Consider the following 25,623-nt stretch of genomic DNA (forward strand, 5'->3'; position numbering starts at 1 on the left):
AGATATAACAGTTTCATATTTTTTGGCGTGATGCCAATTTTTGAGGGCTGGCCACGCCCCTTCAGCATGCACGAAAACTCACCGTTTTGATAACTTTTAATCCCCCATGTCTTATGAGCAAACTGACCAAATTTGAAACCGATCGATCAAAATCCCTAAGAGGAGTTCGATCAAATGCGGAGCCTATAAAAGGCCAAAATGGGGTAAAAATCCAAACTTTCAGACAAAAAGGCCGACTTCCTGTTTGGTGTAGTGCATAGGTGCAAGAGGGCTTTCTGTGCGCCTTGGGGAGTTCTACAACTGTACAAATTTTCGTGGCTGTACGTTAAACTAAGGCCAATGTGGAGGGTATTTTGAAAGTTTCCAGGGGGCGCTATGGAGCCATTTTCGTTGCGATTTTTTTGACGACCTTAAAATACGTAAATTTTTCACCGCCCCGATGCATCCGCCAAATTCTGTGACTTTTTGAATATGTTAAGGCCTCCAAATAGCCATTTTATTTTGGGTACAAATAATAATAAACAGTAGAGATACAATAGGCCTTCGCAGCCGCTGTCGCTGCTCGGGCCTAATTAATTACTTCTTTATTGTTCTTTTAAGTTAGTGTGAAATTGTCCAAACTTGGCATGGTTTAAACACTTTTTTTCCTCCGTGTCAGATCATGTCAGCGGTTAAGATTGCCCTGCCTCACAGCCAGAAGGATGGCAGTAGACAAGCCTCGAAAACGATGTCTGCAGAGGTGTCACCGGACTCCAAGTGCCCCATCTGCTTGGATAAGTTCAACAACATTTCTCACCTGGACCGCTGCTTGCACAAGTTCTGCTTCCGCTGCATTCTGGAGTGGTCCAAGAACAAGGCCGAGTGTCCGCTGTGCAAACAGCCGTTTCATTCAATCTACCACACCATCAAGTCAGATCAAGACTTTCAGAAGTATGAAATTAAGCAGCATGTGGATAATTCTTCTTTTGGTTACTTTGAGGGTGTGCGCTTCAGGTACCGCACAACTCTCACTGGAGTTCAGCAACAGATGAGGAGGACCGCCCCCCCTCCGGACAACGGAGTGATGTTCGAAGCCTCGACCAATCTACCCCAGCAGCAGCACGATCGTTACATTCGACGCATGATGCTGAGGTTGGAGGCAAAGAGGAGAGCTGCGAGGGAAGGCAGGATGGTGAGCAACGTCAGAGAGCAGGAGATGATCAACTTCAGGAGGGAGCTGTACCGCCGGGGGGTGAGGGTTCGAAGCGTGAGGGACGGTGGCCGGTCCCGAGACACCTCTGCCGAGTTTTATCGACGAAATCCAGCCTGCCTGCACAGACTGGTCCCCTGGGTGAAACGAGAGCTGATGGTGCTCTACGGGGCCCACGGCTCTTTGGTCAACATCGTTCAGCACATCATCATGTCACGCATTACACGTTATGATATGGAGGACGGAGCCATTCAGGAGGAGCTCAGGCCGTTCCTGCAGGGACGAACAGAGCACTTCCTGCACGAGTTCATCAGTTTTGCAAAGTCCCCCTTCAATACGGAGGCCTACGACCAGCATGCTGTGTATGACTGCCCAGCTCCCTCCTTAAACGAAGGCGGCAGCTCCAACTCATCTGTGATCACCATCTCTGAGAACGAGGAAAACTCTGCAGAGATGGACCTCCTGGAAGACTCCACATCTAATCTGAGCCACTCCGTGTGGGACGATGAGACGCCTGGGCCATCCTATTCCACAACAGCGGAGCAGAGCAGGGCAGAACCGCTGTCAGTCCTGGACCTGGACTCGGATAGCAGTTCGGATGAGGAGAGGCAAGAGTCTGTGGCTTCTCCGCAGCAAGAGGGCACACTTAACCAAGCTGACGTGGCTCTGAGCGACCGTAACGACGAAGACTGCGTGTCCTCCGATAACGATGACTGCGTTATCGTCGGGTTCGTTAAGCCTACGGCAGAGAGGACTCCTGAGCTGGTTCAGCTCTCCTCTGACTCGGATGAGTCGGCCTTTGAAGATACGAAAGAAGCACTCCTCCTGCCTCATCACATCCGTTTTGCCAACTGTAGCCCCACTCCTACACAGCGGAGTGATTCCAGTCAACGGACAGAAAATGTAGAAACGGACCGCCATCATCGGTTGGAGTCGAAAGAAAGAGCTAGCTCTTCACCATCCTGCAGACCCAAGAAATCCAGAAAACCAAACGGTACAGAAACGGACAAAAGTCAAAGGAGGGGGCACAGGTCAAAGGACAGAGATCACCAGAGGAACAGGAGGAAGTCAAAGAGTGGAGAGCGCAGGCACTCCAGCAAAAGCCCAGTGACCTCCAACAGCAGTGTCAGTTCTCATTCTACTGAAACAGATTATTCTTATTTCCATGGCAAAGACTTCTCAAAGTGTGACCCAGTCTATAAAAGGGGGGACAGGGACCACAGGTACCAGTCTTACAGCCATTACAGGCGAGAAAAAAACGGGAATGTGATGCGTTTCACGCACAGACAGTCCTACTACTTCAGCAGCCACAGGTACTCACGCTCTCGCTCCAGGAGCCGCAGCAGGGACTCCCAGAGACCGCACAGGCGACGCTCCCGATCCAGGAGCTATTCCAGCAGCCGCTCCCCTTCGACCAAACGGAGGTCTCATCCCAACAAGCCGGGAGGGAAACGGAAATACAAAGCGAGACATTTGGAGGAGTCGTCCACGAACTCGGCCCCGAACCCGAACGCAGAAGGCGACTCGGCGGCGTCAACAAAACACAAGAAAAAAAGCAAAGAAAAGCACCGTAAGAAGTCCAGAGAGAGGCCCAGAAAGAGCGACTGCGGCGGCAGCGTGGCGCTCGCCAGGGAGGGAAAAGAACACGACCGAGGCAGGCACCGTCACAAGAAGAAGAAGAAACACAAGAAAAGCAAAAAGCACAAGAGCGCTGAGCAGAAATCAAAGCGCTCGCCGACCATCATCAGCATCAATAGTGACTCGGATTCTTTTGCCAATAATGATAATATTGCCCATATCAACAGCAACGATGGAAATAACATCCCTGATTGTCCCACTGATGAAAACTCCAAGCCTGAGGACTAATCATCACAGTTATACTGATGGACTTAACAGTAGCTGCCAAAGACTTACCACAAGTATTTCAGACCCAGATCGATGTTTGGTAAAGATCACCAGATCTTAGCAAACTGGACGTTTGTATTCTAAATGCACATGTCCCAGTTTACGTTTTGTTTTTTTTTTACATGGACGTTTCAGCGGTCGTAGGTCGCTGAGACAAGGAAAGATACCCTGTTTAGTTTTCTGGTGGTGTTAAATACATCCTAAAACACCTCCATTTTATGTTCACCATGCCACTACCAACAAGGAAGGGATTTTCTTTCTTTTTCCTTTTTTTTTTAGATTTGAACTCCTTTAACAAATACGAGCTCTTTCTCTATCGTTTCTTGTGTAATACGCTGGGATGTTTTCAGGGAAAAAGGAAAAATGTTCATTATGTAAAAAGTCAGCAATATTCTTGAGAACCATCTTTCTCCCGCCTGCCTGTCGTGGAGGTAATGAACCTAATTCATCTCAGACGTGTCTGGATTTTAATACAGGCTCTTTTGTATTCAATTTAATGTAAGAATAAATGGTGTTGAGTAAATGTGTTTGCTCAACTTTGATTGTCTTTCTTTGAATTACGTCAGATTAAAAATGGCCTTTTCATAATTATTTTTAGGACAGTTATATATTAATATGGGACAGATCTTGTCATAAGTTGATAGGTTGTAAATAAAACCAATTTTGGCAACATTATAGCGTTGTAGCGTATGTATTACTTCACAAACATGGACTAATCTCTACTTCACCAGTTGGTTTGAAGGCTTATCAATAGACAGTGAAATTTTTAAAACTAACACCAATTTGTCATTTAATTTATTTAATAATCCCTGTGATAATGGCACCACACTCAAGATGTTTATTTATTTTTATTTTAGCCCCTTTTATATCATGTTGAACAATCTTGACAAAGGGAAGCTTGCATCCATCAATACTACAAATATCTAAGTTTTTAGCCATTCTCACAGTGGTAGGAAGGTTCCTGATAAAATGCAACATTAGTAGTATAAGTGCTCACACTCTTGTGTGGATATTTGATAAAATAAGAATAGAAAACAGGAGAATAAAAAATAGGTTAAACAAGTGAATTTAGTAAAACAGGCGATAAGGTCAAAAGTAAGAAGAGGAAGATTTAAAGACAGTATTTATTGGCAGTATGTAAATTAGGTGGTAATAATAACATGTATCATATAGCTTACAGATTCAAAGTGCAATGTTTAGAGATTAGCTGTCGTACAAATGAATGGCAAATTTATGTGTACGAATGCTTTTTTTAAAATGTTATATTAGATAAAAAAATAACTTATTAACCATCAAATCCCAGAACACAAAGCAGTCATTCCCACAAAAAAAAAAAACCTAAAATAAGCCAGGATCAGCAGTTTGATGAGGTTAAACCTCCAGCCAGCAGGGGGAAATCTACTGAAGCTGTTGACAACGGTACTACAGATCAGTCCTTCATACAGTATTTACATTTACTAGATTTAAGGAAGATGTACTCCATTTGTTTCTAGAAAAAAACCATTTTATTTATTATAAATAAAAATAAATCATAAATCCTGGAGACTGAGCATTCTGACAGCTGTTCAGAAAACTAAACATTGTGACCTTTTACTTTTTTTTTAAACCTGGTTCATTTCTATGCACAAAAGACATGGCAATCAAGTCTATTTAAAATGTTTTGATGAAGGCTTTCAGGCCAAAACCTCAACCTGTTGGTCAAAAGAAATGTAGGTGAAGTTGAGGAATATTCAACCTTGTCTGGAAGTTTTTCCTTTTCAACAGAAACAGGCTGAGACACTACATCGTTTTACGGCGGAGTTCGTGCGTTTAAACAGAAAGACTAAGGCTCTGTTCAAACTGTGCTAATTCTCCTGTGTGATCTTGTATCTGTAGGCAGAGGGACCTTTAAAAACGAGCGTGGAAAACATTCAGAGGTGATCTGGGACCCTTGTGACCACATTTGTCCGGGGCCACACTGAAAGACCACCCAACCAGAACAGCCAATACCATCAGGATGTGTTCTTCCTCTTCCAGCTTTAAGGCAAAATATATATTCTCTGAAAATCTGAGTCAAGTTTAGGCAGCAAGGTTAAAATAATTTATTGGCAGTCTGTTGGACTACACCACAAAAAACACATTTTTGGACCAAGCTTGCAGTTACAGCTGTTGACTTGTAATACACATTTTCACTGGTATGAGTTATCTAGGCTTTAAAGTTTTTCATCTTTGAGATGAAAAACTTCTGTTAAGGCTTTACCTTGTAGCAAATATAATTGTGCTACAGTCTTAGTGGTCAGCTAAGGGCTATTAAGTTTAAAATCTATGCAGAGCAACTGAAATAAAGCTTAATTTGGAGATTACTAGTTTTTTGCAATGCAGTATTGTTTTGTTTATTATCCCCAGTCAAACCTTTTTCCTTCATTCATTCCAATTTTCGTGCACCTGTTATCATTTTCAGGACCAAAACGCTTACATTTGTTGGTATTTTATAGTGAGAATGAAAACAAAGTTGTGTTAAATAATAATAATTTGCCTGGGCGAGAGTCAGGAGTGTAAAAAATGGAGACCAGTGCTGGTTGTAACTTAGCGCGTCTCGCGGTGCTTTTGTTTTGAAAGTAACCGCACCGGAAGAGAAACGTCTCGCGCTCATTTTGCTGACGGATGTTGTTAACGGCGGACCTTCTCTCCTCCAGTTTAGGCGAGCCTTCACTTTTTTTTTCCTCTAAGAAAACAGTTGCCATGGCGTCTTCGTTGCCCGTGAAGGTAAACAGACTCGTATCTTAACGTGTCATTAACCGAGTAAGTGCGAGTTATGGACGCGCCGACAGGAAGGAGAACGACTCGAAAACGTTAAAAATTATAGCCGACAAAGCAGCCGTTACAAGCCTGGAAGTGAAAATAAATAAATAAATAAGAGCTCGTCGCTTTTAGCAGACTTCCCTCGGTAAAGTACGCCGCCGTGGCCTGATAAGAGTAGTCCACATTTCTGTGTTGAGTTTTAGGTCTCTAATAATCCGAGGTACCTTTTTTAAAACCTTGACTTGAAGGTAACCTGTCCCAGGAGGTGGCACGTGGCACGTGCCTGGGCGTGCACGCTGCAGCCTTCAGCCATCACTAAAACACCTTCATGTTAACCACTTATAGGACATTTATTTAAGTTATATGCTTAATTAGGACAGATTTACTGAAGTGTGGCTGTTTTATTACTTGTAATAGCTCCACTGTAATGATCTGAATATAACACAGTTAGTTGCTTTTAAAGTAATTTTAAACTTTAACACACACACACACACTGCTGATTAGAAGTCTTCAGCAAACACTTGTGTTTTTCTGTATTTATGCTTTTATTTGCTTTCAAAGGAGCAAGATTGCATTGTAAATGTCTTGAAATGGTCTTGAGGAAAACCTCTCTAGACCTAAAGATCTTTAAACATTTCTTTTAATGCATTTATTTCACCAGATCACACTCCCAATCCTGTTGTTAAGCTTGTGAATCGCCGTGTGATTCCAAATGAAAATAAAACAAAAGTGTGAAACAGTGTTGCGTTGACACAAAACAGAAAACCTAGGAAATACTCTGGAATAAACTACCTTCTGGTGCGTTCTTACTCGCAACTTGACGCAAAGACACGCTGTTTCCTCCCATTTCTCTTGTTGCATCTGTTAAAGCTGTCGGAGATAACACAGCTTAATGGATGTCATTTAAAGGTGATGCATCTTTTCTCTCTCCCTTCCCTAACGTCACTCTCAGATGATTCTCTGTTTTGGGTTTCTTCTTGTTTATTTTGACAGCGCATCAATTTCTTTTGTTCTCTGCCAATAAAAACAGAGTGTTGGGCTGCATTCAGATCACAGTCAGCTTTTTAAAAAAAAAAAAGTGTTAAGATTGTGCAACACGTCGCCACCACAACCAAAGGGTTGTATCTGTTGTCTGAATTTGCTGAGACAACCGTTGAGCGATTAACACAAGTTTTATTTGATACCTCTGGGTACGTCAGCCTGTGTCCGTCTCCAGATTGTGATGAAAAATGGCCTAAGAGAGAAAAACCTTTTGGAGTGACAGCAGCGTTGCAGTTTTGAAGCTGAGACCGATCCGCGGGGGCTTGGCATGTTTCACGCGTACTTCCTCTTGTTCTTTTTGAAATCCAGGTCTCTGTTAATTTATGTCTTGAGTCTAAGTTGGCCAGTTGTGTGCACGTGTTTACGGCTGTTTATTTCTCCATGAAGGCACTGTTACCTGGTCAGCGTGAAATATAAATGAAAAGAAAACACTCAAGCTACAACCAGGGTTTCCTCTACATGTAATTGATGGTGGCGCACTGCCACGGTAAAATAAAGGCCGCCACACCTTCAGAATAAAGGTATATAAATTGCTTTTTTTTCATTGTTTGACCAGTCCTGCGACGTATAGTCCGAAGCGACTTCTTTACAATTTTTTTGCCCCTCTTATTGACGCAATTTTTGACTGACGCGTTAAATGTTCATTTATAAACATGAACCAAAGAGTAAACATTACCATTTGCAGCCTCGAGAGGGCCCTCTAGGCTTTTGACAACTATGTTGGTCCTCTACCGCTAAAAAAACCCAACAACAACAAACATTCACTTAGAGGAAACTGAGAAAGACTTAACACAAATGACATGCTGCCAAAAAGAAAATCCTATTCTGCAGGTAGTAAAATATGCAGCCCAAATCGATGATCGAGCAGCAGAGAGAAAGTTTGGAGTGAGTGAGGGACTGGCGAAAAGCAGAGGTTACTGCTGTGAAGAAAACGAAGAAAGCTAATCGAGGGCTGAGGGCAAGACGGCCAGAGTCGGACAAACAAGTCAGCTCGTCGAGCCGCGTTTTCCCAGCACGGGCACGCGTGTGGGCGGCCACAGAGACAAACATAGTTTAAGTTTAATGTTTTGACTTTGAAAGAAGTTCATGTTTTGTTTGTTAAGCGTCTGGTTTGAGTTTACTTTGCGAGCCTATTAGGCTTCCGTAGTTCGCAGACAGGATGCTTGTGTTCTGAAAAATGTAAAAAAAATAAATAAATAAAATGAAGGAGCTGCGGCTGAGCGACGCGGTTGTTTTGGCGTTGCAAACAACGCGTCAAAACAGTCTCCTCTCCTTTATTTATGATTTAAGGTCGATAGACAATATTATTATGAAGATAAGAGGACAAAAAAAATGCACAAACAGATCTTACAGATAGCTTTGAAGACATGCACCTTTTTATGGCTTTGCTCAAAATTTGTTCCAGATCGGCATCATTGGCGGTTCTGGTCTTGACGATCCAGACATCTTGGAGGGGAGAACGGAGCGATATGTTGACACCCCGTACGGAAAGGTGAGTCGTCTTCTCTGATGCCTGCTCTTGTTCAAGCCTCTTGCGAGCTCTTGCCGCGTCACATATGGCGAAAGAAATGGCTGCGGGGCGAAGCCAGCCTGCTCTGCGTCTTTGACGCAGCGATGGCGTTGGAAAGCCCAGCCCAATGTTTCCCCCAAGTTTCCAGCCTTGATGTTTGGAGGGTCTCAACAAGACAAAGAATTGGAGTTTGTTTTACTTTTTATGACAGCAATAAATGTAATATTTGAATAATAACAGAAATAGTTCATTCAAATACAAAATAATAAAATAGTATTTTACTTGGGTGATTTATTTACAAATTGTGCAGCTTTTCTTGCTGCAGTCGATTTTTTTTTTTTTTTTGGGGGGGGGGGGGGGGGGGGGGGTTAGATCTTTTCAAGAACCTCTATAAAAAAATGCTTTTTAAATAAAAAAATAATTATTATGGTTTTAAATAGATTGGGACAAATTCTAAGTTATGTAATTCAAATATTCTTTGTTTTTACATTGATTCTGTCAATTTTGGTAGTCTAGTTTAAATGTGTTATTACCAATTCTGAAGTTTTTTTTATGTCCAAGTACTTTGAGCAACAAGAAAGTCCATTAATTGGGATTTTTAAACATAATGTTAACATTATGAGTCAAAATGTGATTACAATAATAAAACACCTAAAGCTTGACACTGAAAGGGTGTTTTTACTGTTATATAACTTTTTATAATCAAAAGGGTGATATTTAAAAACTTATAGCATAGTACAGAATAACTTAAAATTGTCCTTTTTTGCCAGACTGACAGGTTTCTGCCTTAAAATGACTTTATTTTAATCAAAGAAAATATATTTTAAAGATTTCAGCTCATGTAGACATTTGATAAAATGTATCTTTCATATTTGATCGTTCATTGAATCTCAAGCACAAGAAGATTCAATAAATGTTTAAGGATACAAATTTCCATCTTTTAGTGTCAGGTAATTCAGGGAGAAACACTGAAGCCAATTAAAATGTGAAACATCTTCTCAGTTTGTGGGACCAGGGTGGAGACTTGAGTTTAGTGCAGTCCTGCACAAAGTGGGACATAAGGTCACCCTAAGTGGTCTCCTGTAGCTCCTGCTATTTTCTTTATTAAGTCATTCATTAACTTCTTCTTTTTTTCCAGCTGTTCCCTTTTCAGGAGTTGTCCTCCTCCAAATAACTCTGTCTTCTGCATCCTCTGTCCTCACATCGATATGTATCCTCTTTGTCTTGTTCCTGGCAGCTGCATCTCTAACGTCCTTCATTTATTAACTCTAGCATAATTAATTTCTTAGCTGTTATTATTAAAACATTCAGCTACAGTATAAACTCTTGCGAACAGCAGAATAGCTTTTTAAGATGGCTTTTTATTTATTTTGATGAATTATGTTGTCTTTGTCGAACAGCCATCAGATGCCCTGATACTGGGGAAGATAAAAAACGTGGACTGCGTGCTCCTTGCTAGGTGAGGTGATGTTTTCTGCTCTGGGTTTATAAGAATGTCCTCTCTATTGGCGCCCTCTAGTGGGACGATGTCGCAACTTGAAAATACAGTGGCTGTGACCAAAAGATATTCTGTTTGTTTTGTTTTGTTTTGTGCTTGCCCGAACATTAAATCGGAGTTTCTGTCAAATACAGACACGGGAGACAGCACACCATAATGCCAACAAACGTAAACTACCGGGCCAACATCTGGGCTCTCAGAGAAGAAGGCTGCACACATCTGTTGGCCACCACGGCCTGCGGCTCGCTCCGGGAAGAGATTCAGCCCGGGGATATTGTCATCATAGATCAGTTCATTGACAGGTGGGTGCAATGCAAACATTTAATCTGACTGGTTTATTGTATTGTTTTGGACTGAAATTTGAATTTACATATTTTGTGTGAGTATTCTTTCTTTTTATTTTACAGTGCCATTAGCTAGGAGTCATATTATTATTGTTAGGCCTTTATAAAAATCAGCAAAGATTAAATCTACGTGGATACAATGGGCCTGTGGCTGTTTATGAGACAAATCCCTAAATATGCCTTGAAATTTTTTCTCCCTCGTTTCCCTCCCCAGTCATCTGACTCAGACCTGGGCGTTTTACGGCCTGCAGGCCACACCCGGCCTGATAGCTGTCTCCGCTTTTCATTGGCTGCGTGCAGTTAAAGGAATATCAGAAGTCAGATATAAAGAATCCCGCATACAGATTGAAAAACCCTTTTTTTTTTTTTTTTTTGCTGTGATTTTTATTTTAAAGGTCAGCGTTTTGTCTGTGTGCTCTAGCTGTGTCACAAGTTTTTCTTCTGGTAAGTGCAGATTAACAGAGATTTAGGATTTACTGTCATGTCAGCACATGGTAAAAAGGCAAAGACTGATACAGGAAGTGGAATTGTTAATAAAACGTAGAACATGACGTTCAAAGCCAACAAAAACTAGATTTCAGGAATCCCAGTTCCTTATGTGGCCCTTTGAAATTAATTTTCCACGTCTGATCTAATTCCTGGTAAAGGCTGTGGATGGGTTGGTATTTTTTTCACTTCATCTCAAATATCACAAAAACTGTGAACTATCTGTAAACTGCTGCGACTTTTTTTCTCGTGTGTCTCTCGTTTCATTCAGGGCGTCACTTTTCCTCGTCCGTGAGAATTTCTGCCTCCGGTGGGTTTAATTTCCACAGCCTAAACGTTTTTTGCTCCCTGCCACCCTGAGTGTTTGTGAACCCTTTGGTTTTGAGTCATAAGTTTGACTACATGACTCTTTCTGTCCCAACAGTTCCACCCTAAATTATAGAAGTAGGAAAGTTACAATGTTTGCGTTTTTAAAGGTGAAAACTTGAAACTTAGCAGAAAGGTGGTGAACCTAAACCATTTTAAAAGCCCCCTGAGTGAAAATAGTTCTAACAAGAGCTAAACAGTTCAACAAGGGACAACTTATTTATAATTTGCATCATACTGTAGCATGACATCTCTATTTTTGGCTTAATTTCATGCCTAAAGATGTTTGTTTAAAATAGATTTGTTGAACTGACTCTGAGCAGTTTTCTTTTGTTACTTTCTGCGAGCAGCAGAATCCGGCTGGGGCTTGAGGACAAGCAAATACAGATGTTACCAGTATATCAACAATGACAGATCAAATAGAAAGAAGGAGCCAGTGTTTAAATAAAAAAAAAAGGAAGGCTTGGAAAGCATACATTAGGCAGCCGAGCACAGTCGTTGCTCATAACTAGCAGCTATAAGGCCTGAGGGGCAGCAAGACGCTGATCCACGACCTTCAGCTCCTGTATTCAGTGTGCTGATGGAGGAGAGCGAAGAAAAGGTTAGGAGTAACTAACATTCAAGCATGAATTCATCATTAAGTCACTGTAAAATATAAGATAATCCAGCAGGTAGTTCAAAGTTCTCAATCATTTATTGCGTTCTTATTCACGCCAGGTGGTTTGTCTCCGTGGTTAAAATTACTGTCTGGGATTCTTCTGTGAACGCGCTCTCCGCTATTACAGAATCGCATCTTTGTTTTGTGAGAAAGAGTTATTCCTCAGCTGTTTCTGGCCTCGAGGCCAATAAAGGATACTTGTTGTTCAGCGCAGACAGATGCTGATCCTGCGAGTCGGGGGCAGCAGCGTTATTGAGCGTACAGTTTCATGTTGTGTTCATATGGAGACGTGTCACCTATTGGTTCACACATAGCTGGTTGATCTGCTGGCTGTAATAACCCGCTTTCCCACATTTCACAACCTGTTTTTCGTGTATTTGCGAAGCAGATGAACTGTAAGCATGGTGACTTATCTAAAACGAGGAAGTTGCTTGTTGGGACTTGCTCCGACTTGTCGCAGGGCTTGTAGCAGCACGCGGCTAGCAGCATCATTTCATCTTATCTCAGCTCTGTAATTTGTTGTGAACAAGTACCCACTCGGCTGCAATAAGATGCCATCATTTGTCGGATTTGAACAGACTTTTACTTCTCCTAAAAGACTTTTACTTACACCTGATCTTTATGTTTGATAAAATAGTTCACTTTCCACCTGACTGGTCAAAGGGCACGTCAAGACAAATCAGTTTTAATGCAACTTGTCTGTATTTTTAAGTGTTAAATGTGAAAATTTACAAAGCAAATGAACGTGACAGGACTTACTGTAGCACTCACGTACTTTAACAAATAAAATGGCCTTGTAAGAGGTTTTTTAGGGCTCTGTTTTGTGGCAGCAGTGGCTCAGGAGGTAAGGGTTCGTCCTGGAGGGTTGCCGCTTCGTCAGTCTCAGCCGTTGTGTCTCAGCCTTGGGCAAGACACTTCACCCGACTACTGGTGGTGGTCAGAGGGCTCGGTGGCGGCGGTGTACTGGCCGCCTCACCTCTGTCAGCCCGCCCCAGGGCAGCTGTGGATACAATGTAGCTTACTGCCATCAGTGCATGAATGATTGTAGTGTGAAGCGCTTTGGTGCCCTCGGACTAGATAAAGCTCTATACAAGTTTACCATTTTTACCATAGCTAAACACAGCTCTGTTTTATTTTGATGTAGCACAAAAAGCACATAAAATCTTAAAATCTTCAGTCCAAACCAACAGGTAATACTCAACCTACAATCCTTAAATTTAGGGGAGTTATATTATTATCAATAAATTTTAAATAGAGTAAATTTGAAAAGCTTTTGGAACTACATTATCTAATTCATGGCTGCCAGCAGCATTTTTAATTATTTTTTTTTACATTTCAGGAACAATTAGAATATTTGCTGAAGGTGTGGGAGCCATTCTCTTCAACAAGGATTCAGAAATGTCATTGCAAGTTAAATGCCAAGCCAAGGATAGCTCAGTTTCTCTGGTATTATTAAGCATCAAGGTTATCGGCTTCAGGCACAGCAGAGCTTACAGAGAGTAAACACTGGCGCTAGTTTTCTAGGTGATAAGTAAGACATAGGGGCAGGGCATCAGAGGTGTTCATATTTTGGATGTCTGAGATAATTATGTTATGACTATCACTTAAAAAGTAAAAAGAAACTACAGTAAAGCCTTCATTCAGCGCCACTGAAAGTCTTTCTTCTTCCCACAGTGTCTTCTGATTGTCAGTAAAAGCAGAAAGTTTGGACACCCTTACTCTCGCAGAAGTATTTCCAATTAAAAGCTATCAAACATATTAAAGACAGATACGAATGTATGTGCAGTATGTACAAATCTAAAATATAGATTGTGTTTTCGTGCCTTCTGCGTCGTGTTGCTCTACGAGGACAAAACAAAATGAGTCGTGTCCAAACATTTTCCTCATTCTTTATACCCCAAAGAATGAGGAGCCAAACTTATGGGAAACCAGACAAAAAAAAACAACTAAAAAGGCTGGAAGGTTTCATGGAAATACTGGTGTTGTTGCCTCACTGGAATAAGTGAGTAGATTGTTTGTTTGCCAGCTACAGTCTCCATTTTGAGCAGCGTGGGTACAGGCAGGTACTGTTTCTGTTGCAGCACTGCTGACTCGGCACATCTGCACACAGGACAGCAGCTGTTGAAGTGATTGTTACCTGAGGAAGAACCGCAGGGTCACTGTCCCAAAGAGCTGCTGAAGATCTCCATTAGTTATTAGTCGCTGACGTCCTCTGTGTTTTACCTCCAGTTTTAAAAACCCTTTTCCTGTTCTCTGTTCAGTTAATTTTATGATTTCATCAATATTTGCTTTTCTTTGTTGAGGCGATTTTTCAGGTTTTTAAAACATTTATTTAGCGTCATAACAATCTTGACAAAGTTGATCAGATTTCTTGTTTAATGTGACTTGACTATTGTCGACATCAACGTCTGTAATTTGTCTCATTTGCTCTGAATATAACTTTCAGCTCCCTCCTTTTATTTTGTCCTTGCCAGGACCACCAAGAGAGCTCAGACACTGTACGACGGTCAGCCCACCAGCCCACCCGGTGTTAGTCACATCCCCATGGCTGAGCCCTTCTGCAGCAAGACTAGAGAGGTTAGTTCATGCGTTTCACGTATTTTAACCAAACCAACGGCGTACAGTCAGACTAATTTCACCAACATACAGCTCATTCTAAAACCCGCATGGCCGGCAAGTCCTGCCAATAACGCAGCTGGATTTGTATCTGAACAAAAAACATGGAGGAAGAAAGAACTAAACTTTAGGCTCTATATCTCTATATTATATCTCTCTCTCTATATATATAAATATACTCTATATCGTCAGCTATAAAATGACCGTGATATAGTGAGTTAGTGAACATTTCCAACACAGCCCATGTCACTTTTCCGGTCTGACAGGCATTTATTTAAATGTTTGATGTCATGACCACTTAAAAAAAGGTGCATGCTCATACATATTATATTGTGGCATGGATCATAAAACTGGTTGCTCTTCAATGACAATGTTGACTGCACTGTCCCTCTGTATTTTGACACGTCTTTGGATTGCGCTGTGAACGCCACATGTCTTTCCCTGCTTTCAGTTTGGCCATAAAACTGCAAATCATTAACCATGTTTTACACACACAGTTTTTAACTTTTCAGTCACGAGGTAGCCCAGCCCTAAAGCGTATGCAGCTTCTTTTTTATTTGTCATTTTACTGTAAATGGGAACAGTTTTATCAAATGAACATCATTTTGTGCTAAAAAAGAAAACCTTTTTAGTCATAAACTAACTTGAAAAAGTGGAAACTTTAAGTGTCGTTTCCTGTTTGTCCATTTTTTGTGTACAATTGGTTCTTTTCTTAAGACCGAGATGTTAAAACTTCACTGATGTGCAAATATGATCGATAGATAGCTTTATTTGTCCTCGTAGGGAAATTGCTTTGTAACATTGTCAGCAGGCATTTACATAAGGACATCCAGTGTATCACAGCAGTGAGTACACCCCTCACATTTCTGCAGGTATAAAGTGTATCTTTTCATGGGACAACACTGACAAAATGATACTTTGACACACTGAAAGTCTGTGTGCAGCTTATATAACAGTGTAAATTTATTTTTCCTGCAAACTAACTCTACATACAGCCATTAATGTCTGAACCACTGGCGACAAAAGTGAGTTCACCCCTTAGTGAAAGTTCCTGAAGTGTCAATTTTTTGTGTGGCCACCATTATTTAACTCTCCTGGGCGTGGAGTTTACCAGAATGCTTTTCCGCTCCTCCATGGCGACACGGAGAACATTTACCGAAAATCTGCGTACATTTCAAAGTAAAACAAATGGTTCAAAATTGACAGAAAATGGAAGAATATGAAAAGGTGTGGAATTTAAAAATGAAAAGGCGTTGACTAAATCAGCACACAGATAAGCAGCCACCATGCTCCTAGGTGAGCAGTTATTTATTCAAGCAGACCAGCTATTTAGAACGTAAACTAATTTTCTCTGTTCCTATGGTAACGGCGGCGGCACTAACTCCCCATCCTGTAACAGGTTCTAGTGGAGGTGGCGCGGAGTCTGGGCATTAAGTGCCACGTACGAGGGACCATGCTGTCTATCGAGGGACCTCGCTTCTCCTCGCGGGCAGAGAGCCTGATGTTCCGCCAGTGGGGGGCTGACGTCATCAACATGACCACCGTGCCAGAGGTGGTCCTGACCAAAGAGGCGGGCTTGTGCTATGCCAGCATCGCCATGGCAACAGACTACGACTGCTGGAAGGAACACGAAGAAGTGGTGAGTGGAGAGCTAGAGGTCTTAACTCTTGGTTTTATTACCTTGGTTGTCCCAGAGTTTTGTGACTCATTGGATGATCCCAGATATACAGCCTGACCGACAAACCCTAAATAATTCTGTTCCTAACTTGTCTTTTGGTAACACTCGATCAGACGGTTCACAAGGGAATAACACAAGCAGCTGGTCTTCTACTTTGCACCAAGTGAGGATCTTACTTGCCGAACCCAGAAAAATATGGTGTTGTTTTCATTATTTTGAGTTGTTGTTTCTGACTTCTCAAAATTTCCCTGTGGTTGTAGTGCTGTAAGATTTTCGCTCATTATTTTGCTAAGAAAACTGAGGACATCACAGAGCAAAGCCTTTCTGGAAATATTTTGGGTCTTAAAGCACATGTGGCTGAATTCTAGCAACAATATTAGATTGTTTGGTGACATTAGCAGCTGCATAACACACCAACAAAATGACCTTTTAAGATCAGAGGCTGAAGAGGGAAAGCTAAACCCCTCATTAACAAGTCTAATTAGCTTCTGACAATAAAAACAATGTGTTAAATCACTTCGATCCAGTTAAAAATAACTATTACATATCTAACTACAAAATGATGGTTAAAAATCTATCAAAACACCTAAAAGCATCTAAATCAGACACAGTAATGAGACAGCACAACAAGAAACTGTTACATTTTAAGACAGAGTAAAATTATCGGAATGTTTCAAAGTATGAAAAGTGGAAACCGTGTCCACTCAGCACATTTCCAGAAAGGTCGTCACCATTAATAATGTTTGCGTGTTGTCTTTAAACAAATCATTTTACATAAGTGGTAATAAAAAAAAGGTATCGAGAAAATTAAAGGTCTGACAGATACTGAAACTACTTACTGTGCAAAACGTAATCTTACTGATAACACTGTTTATTGCTGTTCAAGTCCACAAGCATGGGTTTTGTTGTCTATGCTGGGTAATAAATCTATTATTTTACAATTATAGCCAGATGGTCTGCAATAGCTCTCAGTAGAGTTTGATATGGTTTTACGACACATGGAGACGGTAATCCTCGGCTCGGTTGTCACGTCTACACATTTGCATACATTTATTTGATCAAAGTCCCATGCAGTTTACATCTGATTTTCCATTTTTATGACGATAGATTATCAGAGGTTTTCTCCTCAGTGTGAGCAGAATAAGACAGAGTATCTGTGGCTTCTGACTGACCAATTTTTTGGCAGGAGATCTGAATCCCACAGTTGATATAGTCGTGCGTGGGCGAATTTTGGCTCATTTGTCACCGATCCAGCTCCGGTCACAACTTCACTTCCGAGTTCCTGCAGCTGACCTCTTCCCCCTCCTGTTGCATACTGCTCGCCACATCCTTCCGCCCACCCACCCACCCCGCTCCCTTTCACTCCCACCCAGCCTCATACTACCTCTTAGCTTCTCCCTGTTCACCCCCCCCCCAATCATTTCAGCCTGCCAGCCTCCGGTGCAAATCCTTCCAGAGGAGGTTGAGTCACTCTGAGTCATCAGCTGCACTGTCTTCAAGCTAACAAATACCACCGAATACTTGTGTGTTCAGAAACACACAAGTATTCATGAGGGAGACATAAAAACAAAGGAAGGTCACAGAAGTTAGACATAAACACAAGATAGACACAATGGTTTAAACTGCTTTACTGTACGCTTAAATATAATCACCTCATTTATATGTGCAAACATACAATTATTTTTTTTTTTTCCTCAGCTCTGAAATGGTGATCAGAATCTAGACGAGCCCGTTTATTGTGCTGTGAGGATTACTTGTATGTTTTCCCTCTACTTACAGTGCTGTGAGTCATGTGAGTAATGTTTGCTGATGCAAGAGACATGGTTCCCTTAATGATTCACCAATACGGTGGGTCTTATGCAAAACAATAAACTGCTGTTCTCTTTTGTTTCTAGAAGAATTGTTGCCAACTTCGAAATCTTTATTTTGCTTCATCGTAAAATTTGTGGCACGATTAAACTTGAGATGAGTCGTCACTTTCAGCTGCACATCATGCTGACCACTGCGAAATGTTCGCGTCTCGCCTCGAGGGCAGCTCATCCTGCGTGTGTTTTCTGGCCTGCAGTTCACGCTGCATTCACAAGGCTCTGTTCACACCGCAGGCCTTGTTGCTTGATGTCGATTTTCTTTTATTTGTTATGTTTTGCGTGGTCATTCACAATAAGGTTGGGCATTTGGACGAATTTATCAACGATAGGCTGAGCCATTCGAGGATTGTTTCATTAAAAGCGCTTTTTTTTGCTGTTGTATTGATCCCATCACGCCAGTATCGATACGATTCGACATGATTATGTAGGTTCTCTGACATCCAGAACATGGCAAATCTGAAAACTTTAAAAATATAAATAAATAAAAAAGACAAAGCATTTGGACTTCTACTCTGTAGCCGAAGCCGTGGAGAGTTCTACACTTTAAACTCCTTATTGATGGTATTGATTGTTGATATTAGGGTCGATCAGCGTACCTCTACTTCAGCGATGTAAAAATTGGATGAAATGCAACATTGAATGTTTATCTGATTCAGCACCACATGTGAAAGTGACCTGGATCGTGTTTGAAAAAAGTCAGATGTGTCACCTTCAGACTGTCTTAAAAAATAAGATATGAGGGAAACAATATAGAATTTGGGCCACATTTTCCTGCAGTATGAACGTAGCCTTATTGTTGTCACTTTCCAAACACTGGAGCAGTCACAAGCATTGATCGCACTCACACTGAGTAAAATAAAACACTGATTATTTAATCAGCCCAGAGATTAGTAAACGATTCAGACAGACAGCTCAGTCCCCTCTTGTTTTCTCTTCCACCTTTTACATCATTCCATTGTTAGCCACGTGACCCAGCTTAAGTGACATAACAAGGAGGCATGCACTCCGCAGACACTCAACACAACGGCTTTACTTAGCAAAACTGAAGCTGCAGGCATAATGCAGGAAATAAAGAAGAGGCAGCGCAGAAATTCTCAGTGGCGACGGCAACGTTATAACTGTTGATGCCTGGGAAAAAAAAGCACTGCTTTCCGTGCAGAACGTCTGTTTTAGGTGCTGTTTTCTGTGAGCCAGCTCGTAGTGCAGCAAGATAACGCGCTTCTTGATGCTTCATACCAAGAGCATAATGGTGCCCCAGTGTTGGACTTAAATCTTTTTACAAAAACTGTGTTTTATGAACATTACCTTGAGTTCATGAGGGAGTAATCTGTCTGTGGCGCCAGGAGACGTGTCTGCAGCCGCGTAACAAACTCCACCACGTAATGAGTTCACGACTGGAGTGAACGCATGCAGTCTTCCCAGAACCTGGCCATTGAAAAGGTTATCACTGTGGTTGTTGTAGTACGCGAATGAATAAAAAGATTGTTTGAGGAATTGTGATCTCAGTTGGAAATAACTGTAATTAATATTTCAGCAACAGTTGCAGCTCACAGAAAGGCATTAAAAACCACCAAACTCTAATAAAATGTGTTTATTTCCATAATATGGACATATATATATATATATATTAAACCTTATTTTTTTAAATATGCGACTTCCTTGAATAATAAAAAAGTAGATATTACTAAGCACAACATTAATCTACATTATTAAATAAATCAGCTCCAAAAAGGAAACTCCATAAACCGTATATTATTTTTTTCTTTTGCCTGTAGAAATACTAACAGGCACAAAACCTTTTTCAGTATTACCTAAACAAAGTAAGAACACTGTGATCAGCGCCGGCTAAACCGTAATTTGCAAGGCAAATGTTGCAAATGAGAGGCACAGATGGTTCATAACAGTGTCTGAGAAAGAGTTTTATTTTGTCTTCCAGTCTCCGTTTTGTTCCACATTTCAGTCCCATTTAAAGACATCTTAAAGAGATTATTACAGAACAAGAAATCAAACTAATTCTTATCAGTCAATTTAATTTATTTCAGCATTTAAGACTTTATTAGCAGACTCAGGGTTTATTATATACATAGAAAATACACAATACATAACACACAAATAAATTAAAACAAACTCTATCCTAAGAAACCAGCGACTAATATCATTGCTTTACTTCATGTGCCAGGTTTTCAGAAAGAAGTAAAAAAAAAAAGAAAACATTGACAGCACAGCCTGAAAACATTGACAGCACAGCCTGTAACAGAAGCCCTCTTCAAGGCTCAGAAAGCAAAAATGAATAAAAAAAAAAACAAAACACGTCATTTGGGGGGATTTGCCTCTGACATATTGAGGAAGTGAGAATGGCACTGCTTTAACAAGACCTCCTTCCTCCTCTGCCCCCCCCAGGTCTGCGTGGATAACGTCCTGAAGACGATGAAGGAGAACGCCAACAAGGCGAGCAGCATCTTGCTGACTGCCATCCCACAGATCAGTCAGATAGACTGGACCCAGACGATCAAGAGCCTGAAAGTGAGCTGGCAGCCGAGACATTACTCTCTTTTTTTTTTTTTTTATCTCAGTAACATTTTTTTTTTTTTGAGAAGATGGGACACCTTTCTTTAGACGCCAATCTGAAAGCCACATCTCATCTCGAACGTTTTTGTTTTGTTTTTTCATTTCTTTCCTTTCCTCAGAAAAATCAGACACGTCAGTGTACGACCGCTTGAAAACCACAACTACCCATTCTTCTGTATTTCACCTTAAAAAATTAATATGACCATGCATAATGTTCCCAAAACCCATCAACTTAAATGGCAAAAAGCCTCAGGCACATTAAGAAACACAGACATTACTTTGATTTTGCATTTGGGGAAACCAAAAAAAAACAAACAACCTAACTCTGTTTTTTTTGGGTTGTGTTCATAGTTTGCATTCATTTGCAGCAAAGCTTTGATGTGCCTAATGAAGTAAAATACCTTATTAAAACTTACTTTTTTAAAAAAAATGGAAATTCTTACTGTAGAAAAAGTAAATTTTGATGTTGATGACAGACATGTCTGGTCATTATCGTCCCCATTTTTCTGTGCTTCTTACTAAAAAAAAAATTAAAAACACCTCCTCAAATAAATCTAAACAACTCATTGACAGCTATCCTGTGATTAAATGGGGTTTATTTTGCACGACATACAAGAGGAAAAGGAACAAAAAAAGTTTTCTTCTTTATCTTTCAGGCGATGGCACAATCTTCAGTAATGCTCCCGAAACACTAAAGGAGAAGGAAAGGGGAGAAAACGACCAGACGCCGCGTTCGCCCCGTCCCACCCCATCACAGCGCAGCGGAGAAGGCGGCCCCACCTCAACCTGTAAATTAGTCGGCAGTGAATCACAATAAAGTGCCTCACAAACTGAATGGACCCGTGTTTATTCAGCTGGAGCTTTAGACTCGGCACCGATTCACAGGTCACTCCTGAGCAGGTATTACTGTCATCTCGTTTTTTTTTTTTTTTTTTTTTTTTGTTTTCTTAATTAAAGCATTTCAAAAAGAGTCCTAAGCTTATCTTGCACTCATTGTGTGTGTGTGTGTGTTCTGTACAAATTTCATGCCCCATAGCTCGTATGTACTACAGCCTTAAGCAAAACGTGACTTTTTAGAGTTAAATCTGATGTCCTAAACATGTTTGTGGGACCCACTGATTTAAAATAATTGAACCCTCTTTGTTCTGGGAATGTTCCTCTGCTTTTTGGGATTACTTTTTATATTTTACAGGAGGGTAGAAAAAAAACAACAAAAACAACTTCAGTTTTTTTTTTTTTGTCTCCCCACAATTGTTAAAAAAAAAACTGTATTTGATCAGATCTCCTGCTCTGTAGGCAAATACTTTTCTACTTAATAATAATAATAATATTCCGAGGCATGTATTCCTTGTATTTACAGTCACCAAGTATGCACCTATAATATCACAACGTCTGACAGTATTTGTGTGGCGAAGCCGGCATTTTATAAAAGTGTTACTCTCACATAAATCACAATGTTACGTTCATTTCTCTTTCTTCCTTTTTTCGCCCGTTCTGTCGTCGCCCTGCACGTTGCACAATGTCACCGAGCTGCTTTTATTTCCTCTTTGTTGCTTTTTGGACTGAACTGTAAGTGCGTCACGCCTACCACGAAGAAATGAATGCTTGATTGTTGGACCGATTTAATATGTACGTTGTATATGCTGTTGAATAAACAAGTTTCTTTTCAATTAATGCTTTTGGTTAAATGTTTGTTTTCAATTATTGACTAATCTCTAAAGATCGGGTCTGCGAGTTAGTTGTGTAAATCTGACCCAGTAAAGTTGGGGGTTTTGGAAGGGGGATTCTCTTTCATTTAGTAAAGCTATAAAAAAACAAACGTGGCTAATATTTACCCTGCTGTTAGATTTTTTTTTTTCCCCCATAACCCGTTTTTGTTTCGGTTAAGACGGTAAATGAAACCGTAACCACTTTCCAGCGTTAAGATACTTTTCAGTGCAACTACAGGATGTAAAAGTAAATTTCTGTCCCTTCAAGCAAACTCTGAATGTTTTCATTGAGTTTTTTTGACGTCGCAGAGATTTACTCACATTTGAACAGAGACACTCTCACTGCAGCTATAACAGCATTGTGAGCCAATAATTACAATTGTTTTATAGGACAAACAATTCTCTTTATGTTCCACCTCTTAAACAAACAATAAAAAAAAAAAAAATCACAAATGAAGAAACAATCTTATCAAAACTCAAGAGGTTTTAAACAATCTCTTAAAAACAATTTCAAACAGAGTTGGTTAATTATTTTTTTAAAATATTTTGGAATATATATATATATATACATATACATACATTTAGCTTTTAAATGTAATTTATCTTATTAAAGTGCACAATATCTGACATGTTAGTATTATTGCTTTACAGCCTGCATGATTGTTTAAATAAGTGCATCCATTAAACATACATTTCGAATGTACAAAACTAGGCTGGTATTGCTTTTTAAGTTATTTTGGTTATATATTTGACATAAAAAGTTAAATAAACAAAGTCCCCTAAAACTTTGATTTTAACATTTGCAATATAAATAGCCTACAAGCTGGTATAAAACGTCAAGGAGGAAATATTCCTTATATATACACACATATAAAAGCAACTTATGGAGCAGAGTGGTTGTCCCTCTGCAGGCCTTAATTGAGGGCCTGCTCCGCGGCTCTCGTCCAGAACCCAGCTGGGTTAATAAATACCATCTGTGTGTATGTGTTAAAATAAATCACAGCAGTGAAAAGGCTTTACACGCTCTGCAGCAACTCTGCGATATCCGTGTGGCCGTTCTCCAGGGCCAGGTCCGCGGGCAGGCGGCCGTTCGAGTCCCGGGCCCGCGGGTCGGCCTGGGCCTGCAGCAGCAGCTTCACCGTGTCCGTGAAGCCCTCCCGGGCCGCGTCGTGCAGCGGGCTGGTCCCGGTGCTGCGGTCCGCCACGTTCGGGTCGGCTTGGTGCCGCAGCAGGATGCTGGCCACCGCGGTGCTGCCCATCATCATCACCTTCATCACAAGAGCACCGTTATTCCGGAAATTCTCACACACGGATGAATATTATTATCATAAAAATAGAATAGATGGACGCACGCTCTTTAATAATAACAGTAATCTGGTTATTATTATTTTTTCAATATTCGACAAAACTACAATACAAACTTAAAAAAAAATAAAATCAAGACAGCGCAACAAATTGATTAACAACTACAAAGAGATTTAAATTATCCAAAATTTTTATCAAACTGTGCAAAATCCATGACTTAAGTATTTAATCCCCCGCGCTCAGGAGTAGTGAATTAAAAAATTCCAATGGGGAAAACAGGTCATTGAAGGCAACACCCCCCCCCCCCACACACCACCACCTTTTATTTGTTTAAATATAAATCCAACATTATGACTTTAATTTCGTCCTTAGCAGGTGCAGAAAATGCCCTTTAAATGTGGTTTGTAACATTTTTTCAAACTATAATAATAGCACATGATAAAGAGGTTAGAACCTCTTTTACAAGTGAACTGAATCAATTTAACACTGATGAAAACTAGCTTTATTTGAGCTAAAAGTAGCTATAAAATATGCCTCACTACTATTGTAGCTGTAGGAATTATAGGGAGTATGTAACACCCTGCAGGCATCTATTATAATCTTTTCGAGCTAACAATAAAGATTTATTTATGCTTCCTTTATTTTTTAAAACTGCTAAGCTGTGCAAAAGAGCAGCTAGCTAACACGAACATTTAGCTTAATTGTTAAAAATGTTATTAGCCTAAAATGTCGCCCGGCTACACGGTTTCGTTTCATTGAGCTCCAGGCGGCCATTCATTTTATTTTTGGCATTATTTTTGCAACAAATACTCAATTGTTTTGTTGTTGTTTGGGAGTAAAAAAAACAAGCTACAGGCTGAGTTTGTTTTTAAACATTTTCTATTTACAGACGCGCGGAGGACAGCCTCCTCTCTCGCCGCCGGGGCAGCTGCTGTTGTCCGCCGGGCGTTCCGCGCTGACACATGCAAATGTTTCACGAACATATCCGATGATCCGGAGGCACCGACCTGTATGGCCCTCCGTCCGAAGGAGTTCTCCACGTTAACGTCGGCTCCTTTCCGCAGGAGAGCCTCCACGCCGGCCGCGTCTCCCTTCGCGGCGGCTGTCGTCAGGTCGTCCTGGAGGGTCATCGTCCGGGGGGGTGTGGGGTCCGCCAACCCGCAGCGGGGATATCCGCGCCGGGCTTCTCGCTTGACAGGTGTCCCGCCGCAGTTTTTTTTTTTTTCTATTTAAAAAAAACAACCGCTTCGAGACAAACCCCTGATAAAGTCCCGATGAATGTAGTTAGTTACTTTCTTTTTGTTGGTGGTGGTGTTGCGGTTTTTCAGCCCGGTCGCGACTCGTTTTGTGCACCGGCTGTCTGAGCCGTGGCTGCCCAGCTGACAGGAGGTTGTGTCTGGACTTGTTTTTGTAATGAATGGGTGGCGTCATCTTCTGTGGCTGAGGTGGCGCGTGCGCATGCGCGAAAAACATAGGGGAGGGACATCCCCTCAGAGCGCCGCTCCCATTGGCTCTCTCCATGAGCGCTGTTGCTGGAGCAATCAAAAGGCCTACCGGTGCCTATAAAAAGATGTTTCACCCTTTCATTGCTATGTAAACCAGTCACGGTAAATATAAATTGTGGACAAAGTGGAATCAGATTTCTACAAAATGTAAAATAAATGATTCACCTCCTTTGAAGTGAATGTGCTAATTCAGCTCAAGAGAAAATATTATTGAAAAGTACGAGTCAGGGGATGATTGTAAAAAGATTTCCAAGACCCTGAACGAATGCTTAAACTCTTCAAATCAGGTTAAACAACTGTGAGCGGAATTCCCAAGCACTGTCGTTATATTATTGCTAAGTTAGTTAGTTTATTTATTGTTTGCATCAAAGGCAGGTTGGTGCCCGAGCAAGGTTTGAAGCGCCATTCTTTGGTAAGGTTAAAATAATAATAATATCTTACCTGTTGTAGGCTGACCTCAGTTTGGAGAAATAAAGTTTTATTCTGACCAGACTGATGAGCTGACAGCTATTCTGAGCAGAGCCAAGACCAAATTGGATTACTGCTGTCTTAAAAGAGCTTTGTTCTTAAAACTGTTTGAGGGGTTTGTGTGAATC

At 40.9% G+C, this 25,623-nt stretch overlaps 3 protein-coding genes across 4 annotated transcripts in view; 2 read left to right on the forward strand and 1 right to left on the reverse strand.

Annotated features, from left to right (window-relative positions):
• toporsa (topoisomerase I binding, arginine/serine-rich a) overlaps nt 1–3,769 on the forward strand; it is a 6,784-nt gene extending 3,015 nt beyond the window's left edge. The window contains exon 3 of the mRNA XM_017407536.3: nt 659–3,769. Coding sequence (XP_017263025.1) covers nt 662–3,055 — 2,394 coding nt within the window. The 5' untranslated portion in view covers nt 659–661 and the 3' untranslated portion in view covers nt 3,056–3,769. The remainder of the gene's footprint in view (nt 1–658) is intronic.
• A 1,939-nt stretch (nt 3,770–5,708) lies between these two features.
• On the forward strand, nt 5,709–22,178 carry LOC108230916 (methylthioadenosine phosphorylase). Of its 2 annotated transcripts, none has more exons than XM_017407556.3 (8): nt 5,709–5,839; nt 8,322–8,408; nt 9,827–9,885; nt 10,059–10,226; nt 14,253–14,355; nt 15,794–16,033; nt 20,341–20,463; nt 21,165–22,178. In XM_017407556.3, the coding sequence occupies exons 1-8, from the start codon at nt 5,738–5,740 to the stop codon at nt 21,201–21,203; spliced, it is 921 nt and encodes a 306-aa protein (XP_017263045.2). In that variant the 5' UTR covers nt 5,709–5,737; the 3' UTR covers nt 21,204–22,178. The 2 variants fall into 2 exon arrangements, with proteins under 2 accessions (XP_017263045.2, XP_017263036.1); XM_017407547.3 differs by lacking the exon at nt 5,709–5,839 and adding an exon at nt 7,592–7,747.
• Nucleotides 20,492–24,930, reverse strand: cdkn2a/b (cyclin-dependent kinase inhibitor 2A/B (p15, inhibits CDK4)). Its single transcript, XM_037974736.1, has 2 exons — nt 24,530–24,930; nt 20,492–23,485 (listed from the first exon to the last, which is right to left on the reverse strand). The coding sequence occupies exons 1-2, from the start codon at nt 24,650–24,652 to the stop codon at nt 23,234–23,236; spliced, it is 375 nt and encodes a 124-aa protein (XP_037830664.1). The 5' UTR covers nt 24,653–24,930; the 3' UTR covers nt 20,492–23,233.
• Nucleotides 24,931–25,623: the final 693 nt, after the last annotated feature.

This window comes from Kryptolebias marmoratus, linkage group LG3, assembly GCF_001649575.2.
Source record: "Kryptolebias marmoratus isolate JLee-2015 linkage group LG3, ASM164957v2, whole genome shotgun sequence".
In the NCBI taxonomy this organism is placed as follows: Eukaryota; Metazoa; Chordata; class Actinopteri; order Cyprinodontiformes; family Rivulidae; genus Kryptolebias; species Kryptolebias marmoratus.

What these genes read in the sequence shown, in the direction of transcription:
- LOC108230916 (XM_017407556.3), top strand. Translation starts at nt 5,738, where the DNA reads ATGTTGTTAACGGCGGACCTTCTCTCCTCCAGTTTAGGCGAGCCTTCA. An exon ending in ATAGATCAGTTCATTGACAG is followed by an intron (nt 10,227 to 14,252) that starts GTGGGTGCAATG and finishes TGTCCTTGCCAG; the next exon opens with GACCACCAAGAGAGCTCAGA. An exon ending in TCTGCAGCAAGACTAGAGAG is followed by an intron (nt 14,356 to 15,793) that starts GTTAGTTCATGC and finishes ATCCTGTAACAG; the next exon opens with GTTCTAGTGGAGGTGGCGCG.
- cdkn2a/b (XM_037974736.1), bottom strand. Translation starts at nt 24,652, where the DNA reads ATGACCCTCCAGGACGACCTGACGACAGCCGCCGCGAAGGGAGACGCG. An exon ending in TCGGACGGAGGGCCATACAG is followed by an intron (nt 23,486 to 24,529) that starts GTCGGTGCCTCC and finishes CTTGTGATGAAG; the next exon opens with GTGATGATGATGGGCAGCAC.